The sequence below is a fragment of the Meles meles genome, chromosome 10 (genome assembly GCF_922984935.1).
Source record: "Meles meles chromosome 10, mMelMel3.1 paternal haplotype, whole genome shotgun sequence".
NCBI lineage: Eukaryota > Metazoa > Chordata > Mammalia > Carnivora > Mustelidae > Meles > Meles meles.
Genome location: NC_060075.1, coordinates 90,178,304 through 90,200,942, shown reverse-complemented (window position 1 = coordinate 90,200,942; position 22,639 = coordinate 90,178,304). Strand labels below are relative to the sequence as shown.

Below are 22,639 nucleotides of genomic sequence, written 5' to 3'. Positions count from 1 at the left end.
TATGTTCTCTATGCTGATCTTTTTTTTTTTTTTTTAACAATAGGTTAGCTTTCCAAATTAAGAAAGGGGGCTCTTAAGTTGTATTTTTTAATCATTTTCAGAACAGATTTTTTCTTGAAGGACAAAGTACTATTGTGATAAGAAAGTGTACAAATACTGACCTAGTCTAGCAAAATAAGATGAAAACCAAGAAGGGGCTAGATTGTAAGTCAGTGTATACAGTGGGTGAAAAACTTTATAACATTCAAAAAAAAATCACTACCCACAGGGTAGTGATGGATGAGCTTCAACAAGCTTTTGTGTACTATTCTTACTTTTACTGCCAATTTAGCAGCAAATAATTTCTGAAGAGGAATAGCCAAAAATACTTAAAGCTATTTATATTATAGTAAAACTATGATACTTTTAATAAAGGAAGGGCTATCTAAATTCTGAGACGTTGTTAAAGATAATTGCTTTTTTTTTTTTTTAACGTAACAGAATCCAGTCAAGATGGTTTTCTTTAGTCTCATGTGATTCTCACAGCAATTCTGGGCTACAAAATGCAAATTATGTTATTAATGTAAGATGTGAAAAGACCAAGACTGGATTCTGATGACATAATAACAATTGGTGAAACCTAGACTTAACCAAGTTTCCGGATTCAAATCAACCAAACCAGAAAAATTCCTAGTGTGCCGAAATGGTCCATGTGCTGTAACAGTCTTTAACATGCAAAAGTACACTTGTATTTGTGAACTCAGAAGTTACAAAATTTATTTAAGCCACTGGATTGAACAAACTTTTAGAGGGAAACTACTTATGAACATTCATATTCTCAGGAAAAAAATACCAAAAAAAGTTTATACCCTACATTAATTTATCTCTATGGATTCTTAATACCATGTCAGATATTCTGCTTAGAGTGTATTACTTTGACACTCTTTTAAGATTTTGAGGCAGAATATTTTTGTCTTTAAAAAGCATTTAGTCCCTAAGCTAATTTTTAGGTTTAGCCTGATGGTTTAGGGATTTGGTAGCCTTCACTGAACTCTCCTCGCTACCAAGAGTTTGCTGAATTAGTGTTTCCAGATGGACTAGCGTCACTTTAGACACAGTCCTAACTATGACTTTAAAAAGGCACTGATTTTAAGAGTATATACATGATACTCTAGAACGTTTGAGGCAGTAGTCAATTATAATCCTAAATGGCATTTTAATTCAAGAATAGGAAACCCCATTCTCTGATAGTACTTAACTTTATGAGAGAGGAGGTCATGCATCTCAATCTCGATGGGAAATTTAGGGTGTTTTAAAGAGAAACTAAAGGCAGGCATATAGTTCCTTAGGGAGACCCAAGTGGCTTTACCAGACCCAAAAGGGGATTTAGTTTTAATTCTCAAGCGTTGTGACCCTTGCATAGATCAAATGGATTACATGTATCAGTTAGTTCCGGAATATACAGTTTTTTTAAATCAGTCACCGAGCATTCATCAAGAAATCAGTACTTTTTTGTTTCTGGTTTGGTTTCTTGGTTTTTTTTTTTTTAGGGGTTTTTGTTTGTCTAAAGTCCAAAACTCAGTGACTAGGAGATGTATTAAATTCCAGGCTGGGTAAGTTTAATCAGTGTTGAGTCTGTTGTCTAGGAACAAGGGAAGGTCTGGCAGGCTTTTCTTGCTCATGGTCCGTCGTCATGATCAGCGACAGCAGGACTCTTCTGGGCAGCCAAGCAGCTTCCACCTGAAAGCACAGAGATGGATCAGCTAGGATTTTTTTGGATTTTCCTTCAAGGAGAACTTTTAAGAATATTTAGCTTCTTTTAAAGCTAAATATTTTTTACATAGCGCTTTTGGATACTGCCAGGCTCTCTGCCTGCTCCACAAGCATTGTGTATAAAGTTATTTCATAATTTGAACACCATCAAACATCTCTGTGTTTGACTAGTCAGTCTAATTCATCAAAGCATTACTGAAGTATTTTGCTTGATAGCTAATAAAACTACGTTTTTATGTTTACATAAAATATAAAAAACATGAAAATATATTTACATTGTTTTATTTGTACAGGATCTTCTCCATACTGTCTTCAAGAATGGGAAAGTGACAAAAAGCTATTCATTTGATGAAATAAGAAAAAATGCAGAGCTGAATATCGAACTGGAAGTAGCACCTCATTAGGCTTTATGAGTGGGTGTGTGTGCTCGCCTGCGTGTGTGTGTGTACGTGCATGCACGCACGTGGACACCTGTGTGTGAGTATGTAATAATGTTTATTGTACAGATGTGTGGGGGTTTCTTTGTGTTTTATGATACATTACAGCCAAATTATTTGTTGGTTTATGGACATACTGCCCTTTCGTTGTTTTTTTTTTCCAGTGTTTAGGTGATCTCAAATTAGGAAATGCACTTAACCATGTAAAAGATTAATGCTAAGGCAAGCTTTTTAGGGCCCTTTGCCAATAGATAGTAATTCAATCTGGTATTGATCTTTTCACAAATAACAGAATCCAGAAACTTTTATATATAACTGAAGATCACATAAAACAGATTTGCATAAAATTATCATTGATTGCTTTATGTTTATATTTAACTTGTATTTTTGTACAAACAAGATTGTGTAAGATATATTTAAAGTTTCAGTGATTTAACAGTCTTTCCAACTTTTCATGATTTTTATGAGCACAGACTTTCAAGAAAATACTTGAAATAAATTACATTGCCTTTTGTCCATTAATCAGCAAATAAAACATGGCCTTAACAGAGCTGTTTTATGTTATTGTACAATTTGAAAATTATGTCGGGACATACCCTATAGAATTACTAACCTCACTGCCCCTTGTAGAATATGTATTAATCATTCTACATTAAAGAAAATAATGGTTCTTACTGGAATGTCTAGGCACTGTACAGTGATTATATACGTTGGTCATTGTATTGTACCAGTGAAATGCCAAATTTGAAGGCCTATACTGCAATTTTATATGTCAGATATTGCCTGTGGCTCTAACATGCACCTCAAGATTTTAAGGAGATGTTTTTAGAGAGAATTTCTGCTTCCACAATAGAATATATACATAAATGTAAAATATTAACAAAAGTGGAAGTAGTGTATTTTAAATTACACTTCTGAATTTATTTTTCCTATTCTATAGCTGATATGACTTAAATGAATTACTGGAATGGGTAGTGAGTGTACTTATTTTAAATGTTTTGATTCTGTTATATTTTTCATTAAGTTTTTTAAAAATTAAATTGGATATTAAATTGTATGGACATTATTTATTAATTTTAAACTGAATCCCTCCATAAATAATGCGCAAGCAAGTTCTTAAATGAGGATAAATTAAAGCATGATGACATGAGTTTGAGGAGAAGAATCTTAACCAAGAGTAGTAAGTTGGCTACATTCAAAGTGTTCAACATCAAAAATGTTCTAGAGTGATTAACTGCTAGATTCTGAGTCAGTCATCACATCTAACAAGAGACCAGTTTTGTTTTAATGATTCTTTTCTACTTATGTCTTCTAAGTCAGGAGTTGGCCAACTGTGGCCAAGTTCAGACTGCTTTCTTTTTTATAAAAAATACCTGTTGTCTATGACTGCTTTCTTAGGACAGTGCAGAAATCAAGTAGTTACATAGTAACCATATGACCCACAAAGCATGAAAAGTTTATTATCTGGCCCTTTGCAGAAAAAGTTTGTCGACCCCTGAGGTGTTTATTATCTGGCCCTTTGCAGAAAAAGTTTGTCGACCCCTGAGGTCTAAGAAAAGGAGTGTGTGCCTTGAAGTTTAAGAGAAATGTTGATTTCCAGGGACAGGAGGAAACTATGTTGATAAGGAGTTTGTCTTTCTTTTGTCCTTTCTGTTCTTATTTAAGAATCTGATCTTGGAAGACCAATTTTGAAAGCTTTAATAACATGACTTTAAATGTGAAATTTAAAAAACTGAAAAGCCATAAATCATTTGTCCTAAACAGTTACAAGAGAAAGGTATTTATCAGTAGAATAATGTCTCTTAAAAACATTATTAAAAAGAAGGTGGTTTTTGCAGATGATTCTAAACACTTGTTTATTGAAAATAATAAGCATTGTTCACTTTTTTATTAAGAGTTTTCATTCTGTAATTCCTAGTGGAAAATAATTTTAAGCTAATTCTTTTAAATGTATCTAAGCAAAAATTAGTATTAAAAACACAGCTTTCTTCACCGAATGTGCTAAGGGGCTTTTAGAGAATTAAAAAACCATATTTATTACCAAATAACTTTGATAACCACCCATAATTTTGATTTTGTTTAAACATTGGAATTATACTAAGATAATATTCTTTGTGTGCTGTGAATCTCAGCAGTTTCAGAGTAGCTAGAGGATTTTCAGACATCCAGTGAATGCTAACATCTGTGCAGTAGTACATGGCGTAGAAGGGAGGGGTGGAATGATTAATTCTATCAGCCACTTGGAACTGAGTAATCTGAATTTCTGTGACTAAGCACTTAATATTTGGCCATCCCCATTCTCAGTAGCAAATGGTTGACATAGTTATCAACTAGAATTCTGCTGTGTGTCACCTTTAAATTAACCTAACTCTTCCAGACAAAAGCAGATGGCATGTATGGGTTTGCTTAAGTCATTAGATTTGCAGTTGACCTCAGTTAATCCCTCTCAGTTTCATAATATCATGAAGTATTTGTATTTTAAATAGAAGATAGGAGTTCTGTGTTAAGACTCTTTATTTGTACTCTATACTTCAAGTCAAATGGTTTTAATGATTATCCCTTATTTCCTTTCTTGAAATAAATTGTTATGAAAATATTTTATAATGAAATTCATCTTGGAAAACTAGAAAGAGAAAAATGGCAAGGTAATTATTGTTCTGTTTGCCATAATTTAGAATTCAACACTTAAACAAGTATTTTGTAGTTTTACATTCCTTTTTAACCCATTCAGTGGAGAATGTCCAGCTTTTCTCCCAAGTTGTATGTTAATTCTAATATGTATACTCAACATCAAAGAAAAAACATGTAATAAACATGGAAATAAAGTTTAGCTCTATTAGTGAAATGTTAAATTTGACTGTGTGCTTCAAATAATGGCCATTTCTAGATTTACCCTCTTTTAGGTATTCCTCCAATTCAAAGAATTAGAAAATGAGAGAGAGGCGTTAGGGATGACTCCTCTATTTTCTGCCTTGTGCAGCTATCTGAATGGCAGCGCCTCTTACTAAAGACACTGGAGAGAGATCAGATTTGGGGGGAAAGGGCACAATTCCTAGGTTAAGATCTGAGATGCCATTGAGACATTTAAATGTGGATATTAGGTAGTTGAATTTACAGACTGGGGACAGGAGGGTCTCCAGGTATGAATTTGATGTACGGCTGGTCATGAAAGACACAGGAAAGGGTACTTCTCTAGGGAGACAGACTATGGCCTGGCAAACCACATGCCAAATCCAGCCCATCTGTTTTTGTAAATGCAGTTTGATTGGAACAAGCCATGCACGTTAGTCTGATTATTGCCTATGGCTGCTTTCATGCTACAGTGGCAGCACTGAGAAGTTGTGACAGGCCTCAAGGCCTATGGAGCCTAAAATAATTCACTTTATGGGCCTTTAAAGAAAAAATGTGCCAATCTCTGCTGGAGGGTATAAGGAAGGGAGGACCAAGGGCAAACCCAGAGGAACTCTAAAATTTAATCTAAGTGGCAGAAGCTAAGCAGGCAAGGAAGACTGCCAAGTAGCAGCTAAAAAGATGAGGGGGAAACCAGGAGTAGTAAAGGAAGGATGAAAGAAGGGAGGGTTTCTGCACAGTGTTGAAGATGTGCTGAGAGACCAAGCAGAGTGAGGGATGAAAAGCATCTACTGCATTGAACCTGGAAAGAACTAGCGGCTTCCCAGCATTCCCTGCACAGCGGCAGAGGCAGCACATGGCAGAAAGCCGCTACCTTACAAAACTCTGAATTCTGGATATAAAAAGGAAACAAATGAGGCAACAGTGGGTCTTCCTTTCCCTTCTTAGCTACTGCTTTATATCTGAAAAGGACTCGGGAAAGAGGGAGAAGTTGACGATAACAGAGCCAAAAGGAATCCGTGAGGGGGATGGGGTCCAAAACGCTGATGGTGATGGGACAGGTGCTCATGCAGGCCATGGTTTTCTCTGTGAAGTCAGAGACCAAAGGAGATTGCGCTTTGGAAGAAGGAGGTTTTAAAATAGTTTTTGTGGAGAATACGGTGACCTGAGGCATAGAGGCATAGTAGGACTATAGCACAGTGTGGAGGACCCAACTGTTTGGTGAAAACTTAAAAGTGAAAGTTAGCCTATTATGCTTTTGTTCCCTTCCATAGTAGCACCCTGATGCCTGGGTACAGACACAGAGAACATGGAGATACTAGATATTTTGGCAGATGAGTCTGATAAAGTGAGTAATTGCCAAAATAATGATCCTACATATCTAAACTGGACATGAGAGCTACATAGAGCACTGGGAAGGTAGTAGGGAGCCCAATGGACAGTATGCTAGCGGCTCTGATCTACGTTGCTGAAACAGGCAGGTTTGGAAAGACAGGAAACACTAGTCTCAGACGAGGATGCTTGGATCAATGATCCGAGAGGAGCAAGTTCATGGTATAGTATTTTCCAGGGTATGACTTTGCAGTGGCCGAATGCAGATCATGAGACACAAAACAAGATCAGGAAAGATGGCAGAAGTTGAGGTAGTAGAAGAAAGCTGTATAAGGCACCAGCATGTTCCATGAATGAAGGGAAGGGACCCAGAGGTCAGCAGGAGGCAGCAACAGTGAGCAGTGTGAGCCTCAAAGGGATCGGGCAGTGGAGACCACTGATCCAGGTCAGCCTGCAAGAGGAGGTGCTCAGCCTCTTTATGGTGTCCAAGCCCACATGGACAAGGAGCACCTTATGAGGTACTCTGAAGAGCACCTGGAGCACACAATGGGGAGGTTATTTGCTCATCTTGAGCACATCCCAAAGAGAAAATTTGTGGAGACCCTTCTGGTAACAAAGAAATTGCCATTTCCCTCTGCCACCACTCAGCATAACCTCAGGCCCACCTGTGGGAACCAATGCAACATCCACTCTCCCTGCCTAATCGCTTACACCAAGCCCTACCACCAAGTGCTATGGGGGAACCACTCTTCCCAGTCATGCTTACTTTAGTCCCAGCACAGCGACCCCCTCCACCAGAAGACATGCCCAAACTCCTGCTCACACTGTCTACCAGTGTGGGAGTTTTGTGGAGCCTCAATTCAGGCAATGGTGGTGACTGCTCTCATTTCACAAGCAGACCAGAGCACACCTAGTTAAAACTTACCACTTCAGGAACCAAACACTGCCCACAATAGGCAAAGAGATGCTGCAGATGAGTGGCCTGAAGGATAAAACAGCCAGAACACGACAGCTGAACACACACAGCACACACTGGAGACACTCCCAGAAGCGCCGGGCCCTGGTGAACAGGACACCACACGGTGGCACGGCACTACTGGACCTCTTCTTCCTGAGGCTGTTACGCTCAAGAACAAGAGATGTAGCTGACTTTCCTGACACACAGAAATAGGCACAGAAACTTAGAAAAACGAGAAGACAGTTCTTGTCCCAAATGAAAGAAAAGGACAAGGTAATGGGCAGAAATCCAAGTGAAAAATTTAAGTAATATGCCTGATAGAGAATTTAATGTTCATAACGATACTGGACTCAGGAAGAGTGGAAGGCATCAGTTAGACCATTAATACCGATAAGGAATAATATAGGAGGGATAAAGGGCTTAAGAAACAAAATGAGAAATATGCTTGGTAAAATGAGCAGCAGGCTGGAAGGGGAACAAATTAATAAGCTAGAAGACAGACTAACGGAAAGTAATCAAGCTGACTAAAAGAGAAAGAATTATGCAGAATGACAACAGACTTAGGGAACTCAGTGACTCCATCAAATGTAATAACATTCATATTATAGGAGTCCCAGAAGAAGAAGAGACAGGAAAAAATTATTTGATAAAATAATAGCTGAAAACGTCCCTGATCTGGGGAAGAAAACATATCCAGATCTAGGAGACACGGAGGAGCCCCCCCAAAAATCAACAAAAGCAAATCAGCACAAAGACATATTGTAATAAATTAGCAAAATATAATGATAAAGATAAAACTTTAAAAGCAGCAATACGAAATAAGATAGTAACTTATAAGGAAAACCCCATAAGGCTATCAAGGGCTTTTTCAGCAGAAACTTACCAAGCAAAAAGGGATTAGCATGAAATATTCAAAGGGCTGAATGGGGAAAATCTGCAGCCAAAAATATTAAATCAAGCAAGGCTATCATTCAGAATAGAAGGAGAGAGAATTTCCCAGACAACAAAGACAAAAGGAACTCATGATTACTAAACCAGCTATGCAAGAAATATTAAAGGGGACTCTTTTGAGTGGAAAGGAGAGACCAAAAATGACAGTATAAATGTAGGAAACACAAAAGCAGCATCGGTAAAGGAACTCACAAAAGGATGTAAAACATGACAACATATACCTAAAACATGGGAGGAGTAAAGAATGGGTTCACTTAAACAACCATCAACTTTAAGTACAGACTGCTATCTGCAAGAAGTTAGATACAAACCTAATGGTAACCATATATCAAAAACCACTAATAAATATGCAACCAGCAAAGAGAAAGAAATCAAATATATCATTAGAGAAAATCAGCAAGCCATGAAAGACAACAGATAAAAGAAAATCATTAGAAACAACCACAAAAAAAAAAAAATGCAGTGACAATAAATTCATATCTTTCAGTAATTACTTTGAATGTAAATGGACCAAATACCCAATCAAAAGACAAAGGGTGACAGAATGGACTTAGAAAACAAACAAACAAACACCAAGACGTGGGGCACCTGGGTGGTTTAGTCATTAGGTGTCTGCCTTCTGATCAGGTTATGACTGCAGGGTCCTGGGATCAAGCCCTGCATCCATCTTCCTGCTCAGTGGGAAGCCTGCTTTCCCTCTCCTACTCCCCCACTTGTGTTCCCTCTCTCACTGTATCTGTCAAAGAAATAAAATCTTTGAAAGAAAACAAGACCTATCTGTATCCTGCCTACAAATACTACTTTTAGATCTAAAGACAGATTGAGAGTAAGGGGATGGAGAAAAATTATTCTCCAAATAGATGGCAAAATAAAGCTGGAGTAGCAATACTTGTATCAGACATAATAGGCTTTACAACAAAAACTATAATGAGAAATGAAAAGACACTATATAATAATAAAAGGGACAATCCAAAAAGAAGATACAAAAATTTTAAGTATTTATGCCGCCAACATAAGAGCACCCAAATACATAAAACTGGTAATAATAAACATAAAGGAACTAACCAATAATAATACAGTAGCAGTGGGGGACTTTAACAGCCTATACAGCCTATGTACATCAATGGGCAGATAATCTAAACAAAATCAACAAGGAAACAATGCTTTCAGTGACACACTGGAACAGATGGATTTAACAGATATATGCAGAACATGTCATCCTAAAACAGCAGAATACACATTCAAGTACACACACAACATCATCCAGAATAGATCCCATATTAGGCCACAAAGTAAGCCTCAACAAATTCAAGATCGGGATCACACTAGGCATCTTTTCTGACAACAATGCTATGAAACCAGAAGTCAACCACAAGAAAGATTCTAGAAAGATGACAAACACATGGAGGTTAAATAACGTGCTACTAAACAATGAATGTTTCAACCAAGAAGCAAAGAATAAATTAAAAAATACATGGAAACAAATGAAAATGAAACCACAGTTGTCTAAAACCCTTGGGATTCAGAAAAAGCATTTCTAAGAGGTAGGTTTACAGCAATATATGCTTCATTTGAGAAGCAAGAAAAGTCTCAAACAACCTAATTTTACACCTTAGAAGAGCTAGGAAAAGAACAAACAAAACCCCAAAACAGAAGAAAGGAAATAATAAAGTTTCGAGCAGAATTAAATGATACAGAAACTAAAAAAAAAAAAAAAAAAAAAAGAACAATGAAACCAGAAGCTCATTCTTTGAAAAGACCAATAAAATTGATAAACTTCTAGGCAGTCTCATCGAGACAAAAAAGAGAAATTACTTCAATAAATAAAACCATAAATGAGCAGCACAGATATACAAATAATTATGAGCATATTATGAAAAAGTGTATGCCAACAAAATGGACAATCTAAAAAATATGAATCTCTTCCAAGAAACATAGAAACTGCAAAACTGAAACAGGAAAATACAAATAATTTGAATAAAATGATAACAAGCAAAGAAATTGAGTCAGTAATCAAAAAATTCCTAACAAACAAAAGTCCAGGACCAGATGGGTTTACAGGCAAATTCTACCAAACATTTAAAAAAGTTAATATTTATTCTCAGATTATTCCAAAAAATAGAAAAGGAAGGAAAACTTCCAAATTCATTCTATGAGACCAGCATTCCCTTGAGACCAAAACACCACTAAAAAAGAGAACTACAGGCCAGGATCCCTGGTAAATGTAGATGCACAAATCCTCAATAAAATACCAGCAAGGCGAATCCAACAATACATTTAAAATATCATTCACCACGATCAAGTGAGATATATTCCTAGGTTGCAAGAGTGGTTGAATATTTGCAAATCAGTTAACATGTTACATCATATCTAGAAGAGAAAGGATAAGAACCTTATCATTTCAAAAGATGAAGAAAAAGCATTGACAAAGAACATCCATTCATGAAAAAAAACCTTCAGTAAAATAGGTTTAGAGGGAACATATGCCTCAACATAATAAAGGCCTAATATGGAAAACCCAAAGTGAACATCAGCCTCAATGGGAAAAACCTGAGAACTCTTCCCTTAAGGTCAGGAATAAGACAAGGATGCCCACTACTCTCACCACTCTTAATTCAAAATAGTACTAGCAATCAGACAACCATAGCAATCAGCCAAGAAAAAGGAATAAAAGGCATCTAAATTGGTAAAGAAAAATAAAACTTTCACTATTTGCATATGACACCATATATAGAAAACCCAAAAGACCAACAAAAACCTGCCCGAACTGATGAACAAATTCAGTAAAGTAGCAGCACACAAAACCAATGTATCTGTGGCATTTCTATACACCAATAATGAAGGAGCACAAAGAGAAATTAAGAAAATTATTCCATTGACAATTGCACCAAAAATAGTAAGTTACCAAGGAATAAAACTAACCAAAGAAGTGAAAGACCTGTACTTTGAAAACTTTAAAATCCTAGTGAAAGAAATTGAAGACAAAGAAATGGAAAGACATTCCATGCTCACAGACTAGGAAGAACAAATATTGTTAAAATGTCTATACTACCTGAAACAATCTACACATTTAATGCAATCCCTATCAAAATACCAACAGCATTTTTCAAAGAACTAGAACAATCCTAAAATTTGTATGGAACCACAAAAGACCCCAAATAGCCAAAGCAAATCTTGAAAAAGCAAAGCTGGATGCATCACAATTCTGGACTTCAAGATATATTACAAAGCCATAGTAATCAAAACAGTATGGTACTGGCACAAAAATAGACACATAGATCAATAAAGAACAGATATATAACTATATACTTACTATACAGATATATACTATACAGATCTGGTACTATACAGTAACAGATATAGTTACTACACAGATAATGGTCAATTAATCTTTGACAAAACAGGGAAGACTATCCAACAGGAAAAACAGTCTTTTCATCAAATAATGTTGACAAGGCTGGACCACTTGGTTATACCATACACAAAAATAAATTCAAAATGGATTAAGGATCTAAATATGAGACCTGAACCCATAAAAATCCTAGAAGAGAACACAGGCAATAACTTCTTTCACAACTGCCCATGCAACTTTTTCCTAGAAATGCCTCCCATGGCAAGGGAAATAAAAGCAAAAATAAACTATTGGGACTACATCTAAATAAGAAGATTCTGCACAGCAAAGCAATAAGAAGGTAACAGTCAACAAAACTTAATGGCAAACTACTGAATGGGAGAAGAAATCTGCAAAGGATATGTTGTATAAAGGGATAGTATCCATAATATATAAAGAACTTATACAACTCAACACCCACAAAACAAATCATCCAATCTGAAAAATGGGCAGAAGACATGAACAGACAGTTACCAATGAAGACATACAGATGGCCAAAAGATACATGAAAAAATCCCCAACATTACTTACCATCAGGGAAATGCAAATCAAAACTATAATGAGATAACACCTCACACCTGTCAAAATGGCTAAAATTAACAACACAAGAAACAATGCAAAGAAAAAGGAACCCTCTTGCCCTGTTGGAGGGAATGCAAACTGGTGCAGCCAATCTGGAAAACAGTATAGAGATTCCTGAAAAAGTTAAACATAGAACTACCCTATAATCCAGTAGTCATGCCATTGGGTATTTACCCAAAGAATACAAGAACACTAATTAAAAGGGATAACATACACCACTGTGATTTTTGCAGCATTATTTACAATAGCCTAGATATGAAATCAGTCCCAGTATCCACTGACTGATGAGTGGATAAAGAAGATGTGAGATGGGGCACCTGGGGGGCTCAGTGCGTTGGGCCTCTGTCTTCAGCTCGCGTCGGGGTCTCGGGGTCCTGGGATCAGGCCCCCCATTGGGCTTTCTGCTCGGTGGGGAGCTTGCTTCCCCCTTCTCTCTCTGCCTGCCTCTCTGCCTACTTGTGATCTCTCTGTCAAATAAATAAAATTTTTTAAAAAGACGTGAGATGTGTGTGTGTGTGTGTGTCTGTGTGTATCCATACATACAATAGATTATTCAACAATTAAAAAAATGAATTATTGCAATTTGCAATAACATGAATAGAGCTAGATAGTATAATGCTAAGCAAAGTAAGTCAGAGAAAGACAGTACCATATGATTTTACTCATAGGTGGAATTTAAGAAACAAAGCGGGGAAAAAAGAAATCAAGAAACAGACTCTTATCTATAGAGTACAAACATGGTTACCAGAGGGGGGGGGGGGGTTAAATATGTGATGGGGAAAAAAGAGTGTACCTCTCATGATAAGGACCAAGTGATATATGGAATTGTTGAATCACTATATTGTACACCTGAAACTAATATACCATTGTATGTTAACTAACTAGAATTAAAAAATAACTTTAAAAGCCCAAAATAAAAATAAAATATATAGATTAAAACTAAGTTATGAAAAGGACAATTTTTTTTTATATATTTCACTAACCATTAATTTTCCTTGGGCCTTAGATCTCTGAGAATTTGCTTAAAGCTATGTACCATCATGACAGAAAAATTCTTACTTGCAAATAAACATTTCACACAGAACTTAGCAGGTTGTTCCACAGACTCCACATTGAGAACTCTGGTTAGTTGCAGGACAGAGATTAGCATTCAAGGCTCTACCAAATGCCCTTCTCACTCATTGAACTTCTAGTGGTGCTCTTAGCAATTTTTAAGATTTTAATCATCATCGGGGCGCCTGGGTGGCTCAGTGGGTTAAAGCCTCTGCCTTTCGCTCAGGTCATGATCCCAGGGTCCTGGGATCGAGCCCCTCGTCGGGCTCTCTGCTTGGCAGGGAGCCTGCTTCCTCCTCTCTCTCTGCCTGCCTCTCTCCCTACTTGTGATCTCTATCTGTCAAATAAATAAATAAAATAAAATAAAAAGATTTTAATCATCATCAACTGTTTTTCTATCAAAGCAAGGTAAATAAATATAAAAGGTTGAATAACAAAAATTCAACCTAGTAAATTTAAAGATCAAACAATTGATGGAAAGCAGCATCCCAATAGAAAGGAGTTCCACTGAGCTTTAGAAAAGTCGACATTTTTTAAAGGCAGAAAGGGGACAGAAAAAAAATTTTACCAAAGAATGCACGTAGCAAAGAATTCATTGTGTCAAGGAAAGGTCGTTCTCCTAAGGGGAAGACAAGGGCCTGTGAGGTGGAATACCTCACTAGTGCTAGCAGGTGATTTCAAAATGACTGGTTAAAGGTTTTGTTCTGGAGGGTAGGATAGGCATTAAGGAGTAATGAGTTAAGATGGTGAAGGAGTAGGGAAACCATAGTCTTGCCTCATCCCTTGAACTCAGCTAGATAAATACAAGATCATTTTGAATATCCAAGAAATCGAACCAAGGACAGAGAAAATCAAAATGAACAACTAGAGCTGAAAAAAGAAACCCCACCACATTGTGGAAGACCGAGGAATTCTCCCCAAAAGAAAGATCAAGAAGAAACCACAGCAAGGGATTTGCTCAAAACAGATGTAAGTAATATATGTGAACAAGAATTCAGAATAACAGTCACTAGAATATTACCTGGGCTTGGTGGAGAAAAAAACAAACAAACTCAGAAGACTCCAGAAAAACACTTGCTGCAGAGATAAGAGAACTAAAAATCTAGTCAAGCCATTAAAAATACTACAACCAACATGCAATCCCAATTAGATGTAATCACAACAAGGGGACAAGATGCAGAGGAACAAATAAGTGATCTAGAAAATAAAATAGTGGAAAATCATGAAGCTGAAGAGGGAAAGAAAGCTATTAGATCATGAATACAGACTAAGGGAACTGAGCGCTTCTATAAAGAGAAATAATATTCATACAAGTCCCAAAAGAAGAGTGGACAAAGTGACAGAAGGTATATCTGAACAAATATAACTGAGAACTTCACTAATCTGGGGAAAGAAACAGGCATTCAAGTCCAAGAGGCACAGAGAACTCCCCTCACAATCATCAAAAACAGGTCAACACCAAGACATATCATAGTGAAACTTGCAAAATACAAAGAGAATTCTTAAAGCAGATAAGGACAAAAGGTCTTTAACCCAATAGGGTAGACACATAAATTTAGCAGCTGACCTCTCCACAGAAACCTGGCAGGCCAGAACAAAGTGGCATGATATATTCAACGTGCTAAATGGGAAAAATATGCAGCCAATAATACTTTATCCAGCAAGACTGTCATTCAGAATAGGAGGAGAGAGAGAGTTTCCAATATAAACAAAAACGAAAAGAGTTCATGACCACTAAACCAGTCCTGCATGAAACACTAAAGAGGACTCTTTGGGGAGGAAAGAACACTAAAAGCAACAAAGACTGGAAAGGACAGAGAACATCACCAGAAATACCAAATTATAGGTAACAAAGGCAGTAAACTCATATTATTTCAATAATCACTGAGTGTAAATGGACTAAATGTACCAATTAAAAGACAAAGGATATCAGAATGGATTTTAAAAAAAAAAAAGACCCATCTATATATTACCTAAAAGAGACTCAGTTTAGATCTAAAAATACTTGTAGATTGAAAGTGAGGGGATGGAGAACCATCTATCGTGCCAATGAATGTCAAAAGAAATCCAGAGTAGCCATACTTACATCAGACAAACTAGAAGATTTTTTTTAAGGATTTTATTTATTTATTTGTCAGAGTGAGAGAGAGCGAGCACAAGCAGGCAGAGCGGCAGACAGGCAGAGGCAGAGAGAGAAGCAGGCTCCCTGCTGAGCAAGGAGCCCAATGTGGGACTTGATCCCAGGACCCTGGGATCATGACCTGAGCTGAAGGCAGCTCAACCAACTGAGCCACCCAGGCATCCCAACAAAATAGATTTTAAACCAAAGTCTCTAACAACAGATGAAGAAGGACTTATATCATAACTAAGGGGCCTTTCCATCAAGAAGATCTAACAATTATGAATATTAATGCCCCCAGCTTAGGAGCACCCTCATATATAAATCAATTAATAACAAACATAAAAAAACTCACTGATGATAATACAATAACAGCAGGCAACTTTAACACACTACTTATAGCAATGGACAGATCATCTAAACAGAAAACAAGGAAACACTGTCTTTGAGTGACACCCTGGACTGGATGGACTTAGATATATTCAGGACATTTAATCCTAAAGCAGAATCACATTCTTCTCCAGTGCACATGGCACATTCTCCAGAATAGATCACTTACTGGGTCACCAATCCGCCCTCAACAAGTACAAAAAGATCAACATCATACTGTGCACATTTTCAGAGGACAGTGTTATGAGACTTGAAGTCAACCACAAGGAAAAATTGGGAAAGACCACAAATACCTGGAGGTTAAAGAACATCCTACTAAGGAATGAATGGATTAACCAGGAAATTTAAAAAAAAAAAAAAAAAAAAGTAAAAGTACATGGAAACAAATGAACGCACTATAGTCCAAAATTTTTGGGATGCAGCAAATGCAGTCCTAAGGGGGAAGTATATTGCAATACAGGCAATATACTTGTAGAAGTATATTTGTAGAAGTATACTTCTACAAGTATATTGCCTCAAGAAGGAAAAAAAAAAAAAAGAACCAAGAAAAGTCTCAAATACATAACCTAACCTTATACCTAAAGGAGCTAGAAAAATAACAGCAAATAAACCCTAAAGCCAGCAGAAAGGAAATAACAAAATTTAGAGATCAAATAAACAATATTGAAATTTTTAAAAAACTGTAGAAGAGATTAGTGAAACTAAGAGCTGGTTCTTCAAAAACATTAATAAAATTGATAAGCCCCTAGCCAGACTCATCAAAAAGAAAAGAAAGAATCCAAATAAATAAAATCACAAATGAAAGAGACCACACAACCAACACCACAGAAATGCAATTATAATATGAAAAATTATATGCCAATAAACTGGGCAATCCCTAGAAACATAGTAACTACCAACATTGAAACAGGAAGAAATGGAACTTTTGAAGAGACCCATAACTAACAAAGAAATTGAATCAGTAATCAAAAATCTCCCAAAAAAAAAGAAGTCCTGGGCAGATTGCTTACCAGGGGAATTCTACCAGACATATAAAGAAAAGTTAGTACCTATTCTTCTCAAACTGTTCCAAAAACAGAAATGGAAGGGAAACTCCCAAATCCTCCTATGAGGCGAGCAATAGTTTGATCACAAAGCCAGACAAAAACCTCACTAAAAAGGAGAATTAATGTCAATATGCCCAATGAACATGATGCAAAAATTCTAAACAAGATACTCACAAATCAAATCCAACCGTACATTAAAAGAATTATTCACCATGATCAATTGGTACTTATTCCTGGGCTGCAGGGGTGGTTCAATACTCACAAATCAATCAACATGATACACCATATTAATAAAAGAAAAGATAAGAATCATATGATCCTGTCAATAGATGCAGAAAAATCATCTGACAAAATACAGCACCCATTCTAGATAAAAAATCGTCAACAAATTAGGTATAGCCCGGCTAGAATGTTCAGAATCGTCATTCTGAACTCTTGATCTGACATAGTACCAATGTCTGTGTTGATTAGGTCCCTAGCCTTCGGTACTGTCTCTTGTTCTTTTGTTTGTGGTGATTTTTTCCGCCTTGTCATTTTGTCCAGATATGAGGATATGAAGGAGCAAATAAACTACTAATAGGGTGGCAAAGACCCCAGAAAAATGCGCTGTAACCAAATCAGAAGAGACCCCAAATTGTGGGGGGGGGGGGGGGGATAAAAAACAGGTTCTGAAAAAAAAAAAAAAGAAAAAAAAGAAAAAAAAAAAAAGAAAAAAATTTAAAAAATAAAACAAATAAAAAAATATAAAAAAGAAAGAAAAAATATATATATTTAGATGAACTAGTCAAAAAACGTTAAAAAAGAAAAGGGTAAAAGTTTTTAAAAAAAATTTAGCAGAAGAAGAAAAAAGAAAAAAGAAAAAAAAATTGAAAAAAGAAAAAAATATAAATAATTGAAAAAAGAAAAAAAAATTGAAGTAGCCGCAAGACTAAAGAATCATGGGGAGAAAGCCATGAGTTCCGTGCTTTGCTTTCTCCTCCTCTGGAATTGCTCTGCTGTCTTAGGAATTGAATCTGCTTTCTCCTTGATAGATGAACTTCGTCCTGGCTGGATATTTTGTTGATCTTCTGGGGGAGGGGCCTGTTGTAGTGACTCTCCAGTGTCTTTGCCCGAGGCGGGATTGCACCGCCCTTACCGGCAGCCGCACTAAGTAATCGGCTCGGGTTCGCTTTTGGGAGCTTCTGTTCCCTGAACGCTTTCCGTAGAGTTCCGGAGGACGGGAATGAAAATGGCGGCCTCCCAGTCTCCGGCCCGGAGGAGCCGAGAGCCTGGGGCCCCACTCCTCAGTGCGCCCCCAGAGGACAGCACCCAATCACTCCCGTATCCCCAGCCTCTAGCCGCGCTCTGAGCTCACCCAGCCCGCGACCAGTTCAAGGTAACCCCGAGCTGAGAGTTCAGTCCTCGGCTCTGTCTTGGCAGCCGGTTTCTCCGTTCTAATACCTGCGAGCTCTCCGACACTCTGACACCCCCGATCCTTCTGTGACCTTGCGGGGCCTGGGGCCACGCTGGCCCCGCGTGGGCTTCACCCCGGTTTAGCCCCTGGAGCAATGTCCCTCAGTGGAACAGACTTTTAAAAGTCCTGATTTTGTGCTCCGTTCCTCCGCCGCTTGCCGGGAGCCGGCCCCTCCCCCCGCGGTCTATCTTCCCGTCGTTTTAGATTCACTTCTCCGCCAGTCCTACCTTTCAGAAAGTGGTTGATTTTCTGTTTCTAGAGTTGCTGTTCTTCTTCTCTTCGCTCTCCCGTTGGATTTGTAGGTGTTTGCTATGTTTAGATAAGCTATCGAGCTGATCTCCTGTTACCTGATGTAGTCTCAGGCTGCTACTTCTCCGCCATCTTGACTCCTCCTCCCAACAAATTAGGTATAGATGGAATATACCTCCCTTCTCCTAATGTCCTCTATGCTATTCCTTATGTTCCACAGAGAAGTGAAACCATATGATAATTGACTTTCTCTGCTTGACTTATTTCACTCAACATAATCTCCTCCAGCCCCATCCAAAAAAAATGAAGGCAGGTAATCACAGTGGGAGACAAACCGTGAGAGACTATGGACTCCAGGAAACAAACTGAGGGTTTTAGAAGGGAGGGGGGTGGGAGATGGGTGAGCCTGGTGGTGGGTATTAAGGAGGACACGGATTGCATGGACCACTGGGTATTATATGCAAACAATGAATCATGAAACACTACATCAAAAACAAATGATGTACTGTTTGGTGACTAACATCATCATCATCATCATCATCATTATCATCATCATAATTAATTAAAATAACATAAAAGGAATATACCTCAACATAATAAAAGCTATATATGAAAGACCCACAGCTAATACCATCCTCAAGGGGGAAAAACTGAGATCTTTTCCTCTATGGTCAGGAAAGACAGGGATGTCTATTCTCACCATTATTATTATACATAATACTGGAAGTTTTGGCCTCTGCAATCAGACAACATAAAGCAGTAAGAGGCATCCAAATTGACAAGGAGGAAATCAGACTTTCACTCTTTGCAGACAACATGATACTCTATGTAGAAAACCTGAAAGATTCCACCAAAAAATTACAACTAATACATACGTTCAGCAAAGTTGCAGGATATAAAATCAATGTGCAGAAATCTGTTGCATTTCTATATACTAATAATGAATCAACAGAAAGATAAATCAAGGAATCAATCCCATTTGCAATTGTACCAAAAACCGTTACCATACCAGGAATAAACATAACCAAAGAGGTAAAAGATCTATACTCCAAAGGCTATATAATACTTGTGAAAGAAATTGAAGAGGACACAAAGAAAGGGAAAAACATTCCATCCTCATGGTTTGGAAGAACACTGTTAAAATTTCTACCGTACCCAAAGCAATCTACACATTTAATGCAATCCCCATCAAAATGTCACCAACATTTTCACAGAGCTAGAACAATCTATCTTAAAATTTCAGCCACAAAAGACACTGAATAGCCAAAGCAATATTGAGAAAGAAAAAAACCGGAGGCATCACAATTACAGATTTCAAGACACATTACAAAGCTGTAGTCATCAAGACAGTATGGTACTGGCACAAAAACAGACACATAGGTCAATGGAACAGAATAGAGAACCCAGAAATGGGCTCACAACTATATTGTCAATTAATCTTTGACAAAGTAGGAAAGAATGTCCGATGGAAAAAATACAGTCTCTTTAACAAATGGTGTTTAGAGAACTGGACAGCAACATGCAGAAATGAAACTGGACCACTTCCTTACACCACACACACAAAAAAATTTAAGACAAATGAAAGACCTAAATGTGAGACAGGAAGCCATCAAAATCCTCGGGGAGAACATAAGCAGAAACCTCCTTGACCTCACCCATAGCAGTTTCTTAATAGACATGTTGCTGTGGGCAAGGGAAACAAAAACAAAAATGAACTATTGGGACTTCATCAAGATAAAAGGCTTCTGCACAGCAAAGGAAACAATCAGCAAAACTAAAGGGCAGCCTACAGTATAGAATGGGAGAAGATATTTGTAAATGACATATCTGTTAAGGGGTTAGTATTCAAAATTCAAAAAGGACTTATTAAACTCAAAACACCTCAGTTCTAACAAACGGGCAGAAGACATGAACAGACATTTCTCCAAAGAAGACATCCAGATAGCTGACAGACACATGAAAAGATGCTCAACATCACTCAGCATCAAGGAAATATAAATAAAAACCATACCAAGATACCACTTCACACCTGTCAGAATGGCTAAAAGCAGACAACAGGTACTGGCAAGGATGCAGAGAAAGGGAACCCATTTGCACTGCTGGCGGGAGCACAGCCACTTCAGAGAACAGTATGGCGGTTCCTCAAAAAGCTAAAAATATAACTACCCTATGATCTAGCAACTGCACTACTAGGTATTTACCAAAGGGATACAAAAATACACGTATGAAGGAGCACACGCACCCAATGTTTATAGCAGCACCGTCAACAACAGCCAAGTTATGGAAAGAGCCCAAATGCCCATCAAATGATGAATGGATAGAGAAGATGTGGTGTATATACAATGGAATACTACTCAGCCAACGAAAAGAATGAAATCTTGCCATTTGCAACGACGTGGATGGAGCTAGAGTGTATTACGCTAAGTAAAATAAGTCAGAAAAAGACATACTGTATGATTTCACTCATGTAGAACTTAAGAAATAAAATGGATGAACTTAGGGGTGAGGGAGAAAATAGAGAGAGAGAAACAAGTCATGAGAAACTCAACTATAGAGAACAAACAGGGTTGATGGAGGGAGGGAGGTTGGAGGATAGGAGAGATGGGTGATGGCTATTAAGGAAGGCATTTGTGATGGTGAGCACTGGGTGTTAAATGTAAATGATGAACCACAGAACTCTGCTCCTGAGACTAATATTGAACTATATGTCAACTAATTAGAATTTAATGGAAAAAAAAAAAAAGGCATTTAGTCTTGGCTGCTGATGGGGGGTTTAACAAAAGTGACTTCATTTTGGGTCTTTTTTTAAGATTGTATTTATTTATTTGACAGACAGAGATCTCAAGTAGGCAGGGAGGCAGGCAGAGAGAGCGGGGGAAGCAGGCTCCCCACTGAGCAGAGAGCCCGATGCGGGGCTCGATCCCAGGATCCTGGGATCATGACCTGAGCCGAAGGCAGAGGCATTAACCCACTGAGCCACACAGGCGCCCTCATTTTGGGTCTTTTTAACAAGAATCTGCAGACTTCACTGACACAGATTCCAAAATTGGTGGCTATTTTTAAATGCCTTTTGCTTTTGGATAGAGAAACAGAAGTTTAGGAAGTAAAATTAAGGAATCTGACCATGTGATGTGGGAAGATTTAGAAGAAAACCCAGGAATCTTCTGTCCAAATCAGCAGCAGCAAACTTCTGACAAAAGCTTTTTTCGTATTTTTATCATCAGCTTTTTTCCCACAGAAATATAAACAGGCTAGATAATTCTGATTCTCCTACCACTGGAAACAACAAAACTAATGGGCATCTTTATTATTATTACTACTATTATTATATTACTACTACTACTACTATTACTACTACTACTATTTTAGAAGTAATGATCTAACAGGACAGTGAGAAATGACCAGATCAAAATCCAAGTGCAAATAGGGCCCTGAAGAAAAAAAAGCAAGCACTAAAGGTGGATTTGTCCTGCAGCATTTACCAAACCTAGAGACTATTGGCTTTAGTTTTTAGGGCCTCACAGAAGTCAAAGACTGTCCTTCAATAAAGCAGGCCCCCAAAGGGCTACACTTTGGAATGAGGGTGAATTCCAACGGTAAACCAATAGTAAACCTACCACTGCACCATGAGGGCACTGCAAGAAAAGTTGCCTTAGGCAGGCAAAGTTAGGGGGGAAAAAAATCCCTAAGAAGCAATTGTTGAAAGGTAGCCCTTGGGACACCTGGGTGGCTCAGTGGGTTAAGCAGCTGCCTTCGGCTCAGGTCATGATCCCAGCGTCCTGGGATCGAGTCCCACATCGGGCTCCTTGCTCAGCAGGGAGTCTGCTTCTTCCTCTGCCTCTGCCTGCTGCTCTGTCTGCCTGTGTTCCCTCTGCCTGGTACTCCGTCTGCCTGTGCGCTCGCTCGCTCTCTCTCTCTCTCTCTAATAAATAAATAAAATCTTAAAAAAAAAAAAAAGGTAGCCCTTGCATCTCTCTGAGTCTACACCCCTGCACGTTACCAAAACCTCAAGCTTCACATTCAGATTAAACTAGACTGGTAGAGTTTCCTAAATACCTGGCAGAATGTAAATCCTC

The 22,639-nt window shown here is 37.8% G+C and overlaps 1 protein-coding gene and 1 long non-coding RNA gene across 2 annotated transcripts in view; one reads left to right on the top strand and one right to left on the bottom strand.

The window, feature by feature from the left end:
- NAMPT (nicotinamide phosphoribosyltransferase) overlaps positions 1–5,041 on the top strand; it is a 39,665-nt gene extending 34,624 nt beyond the window's left edge. Inside the window, exon 11 of the mRNA XM_046021564.1 lies at positions 2,046–5,041. Coding sequence (XP_045877520.1) covers positions 2,046–2,156 — 111 coding nt within the window. The 3' untranslated portion in view covers positions 2,157–5,041. The remainder of the gene's footprint in view (positions 1–2,045) is intronic.
- LOC123952260 lies at positions 1–22,323 on the bottom strand. Its single transcript, XR_006820586.1, has 2 exons — positions 22,286–22,323; positions 1–1,719 (listed from the first exon to the last, which is right to left on the bottom strand). It is a non-coding gene; the product is annotated as an uncharacterized LOC123952260 (long non-coding RNA).
- Between the last annotated feature and the right edge of the window lie 316 nt (positions 22,324–22,639).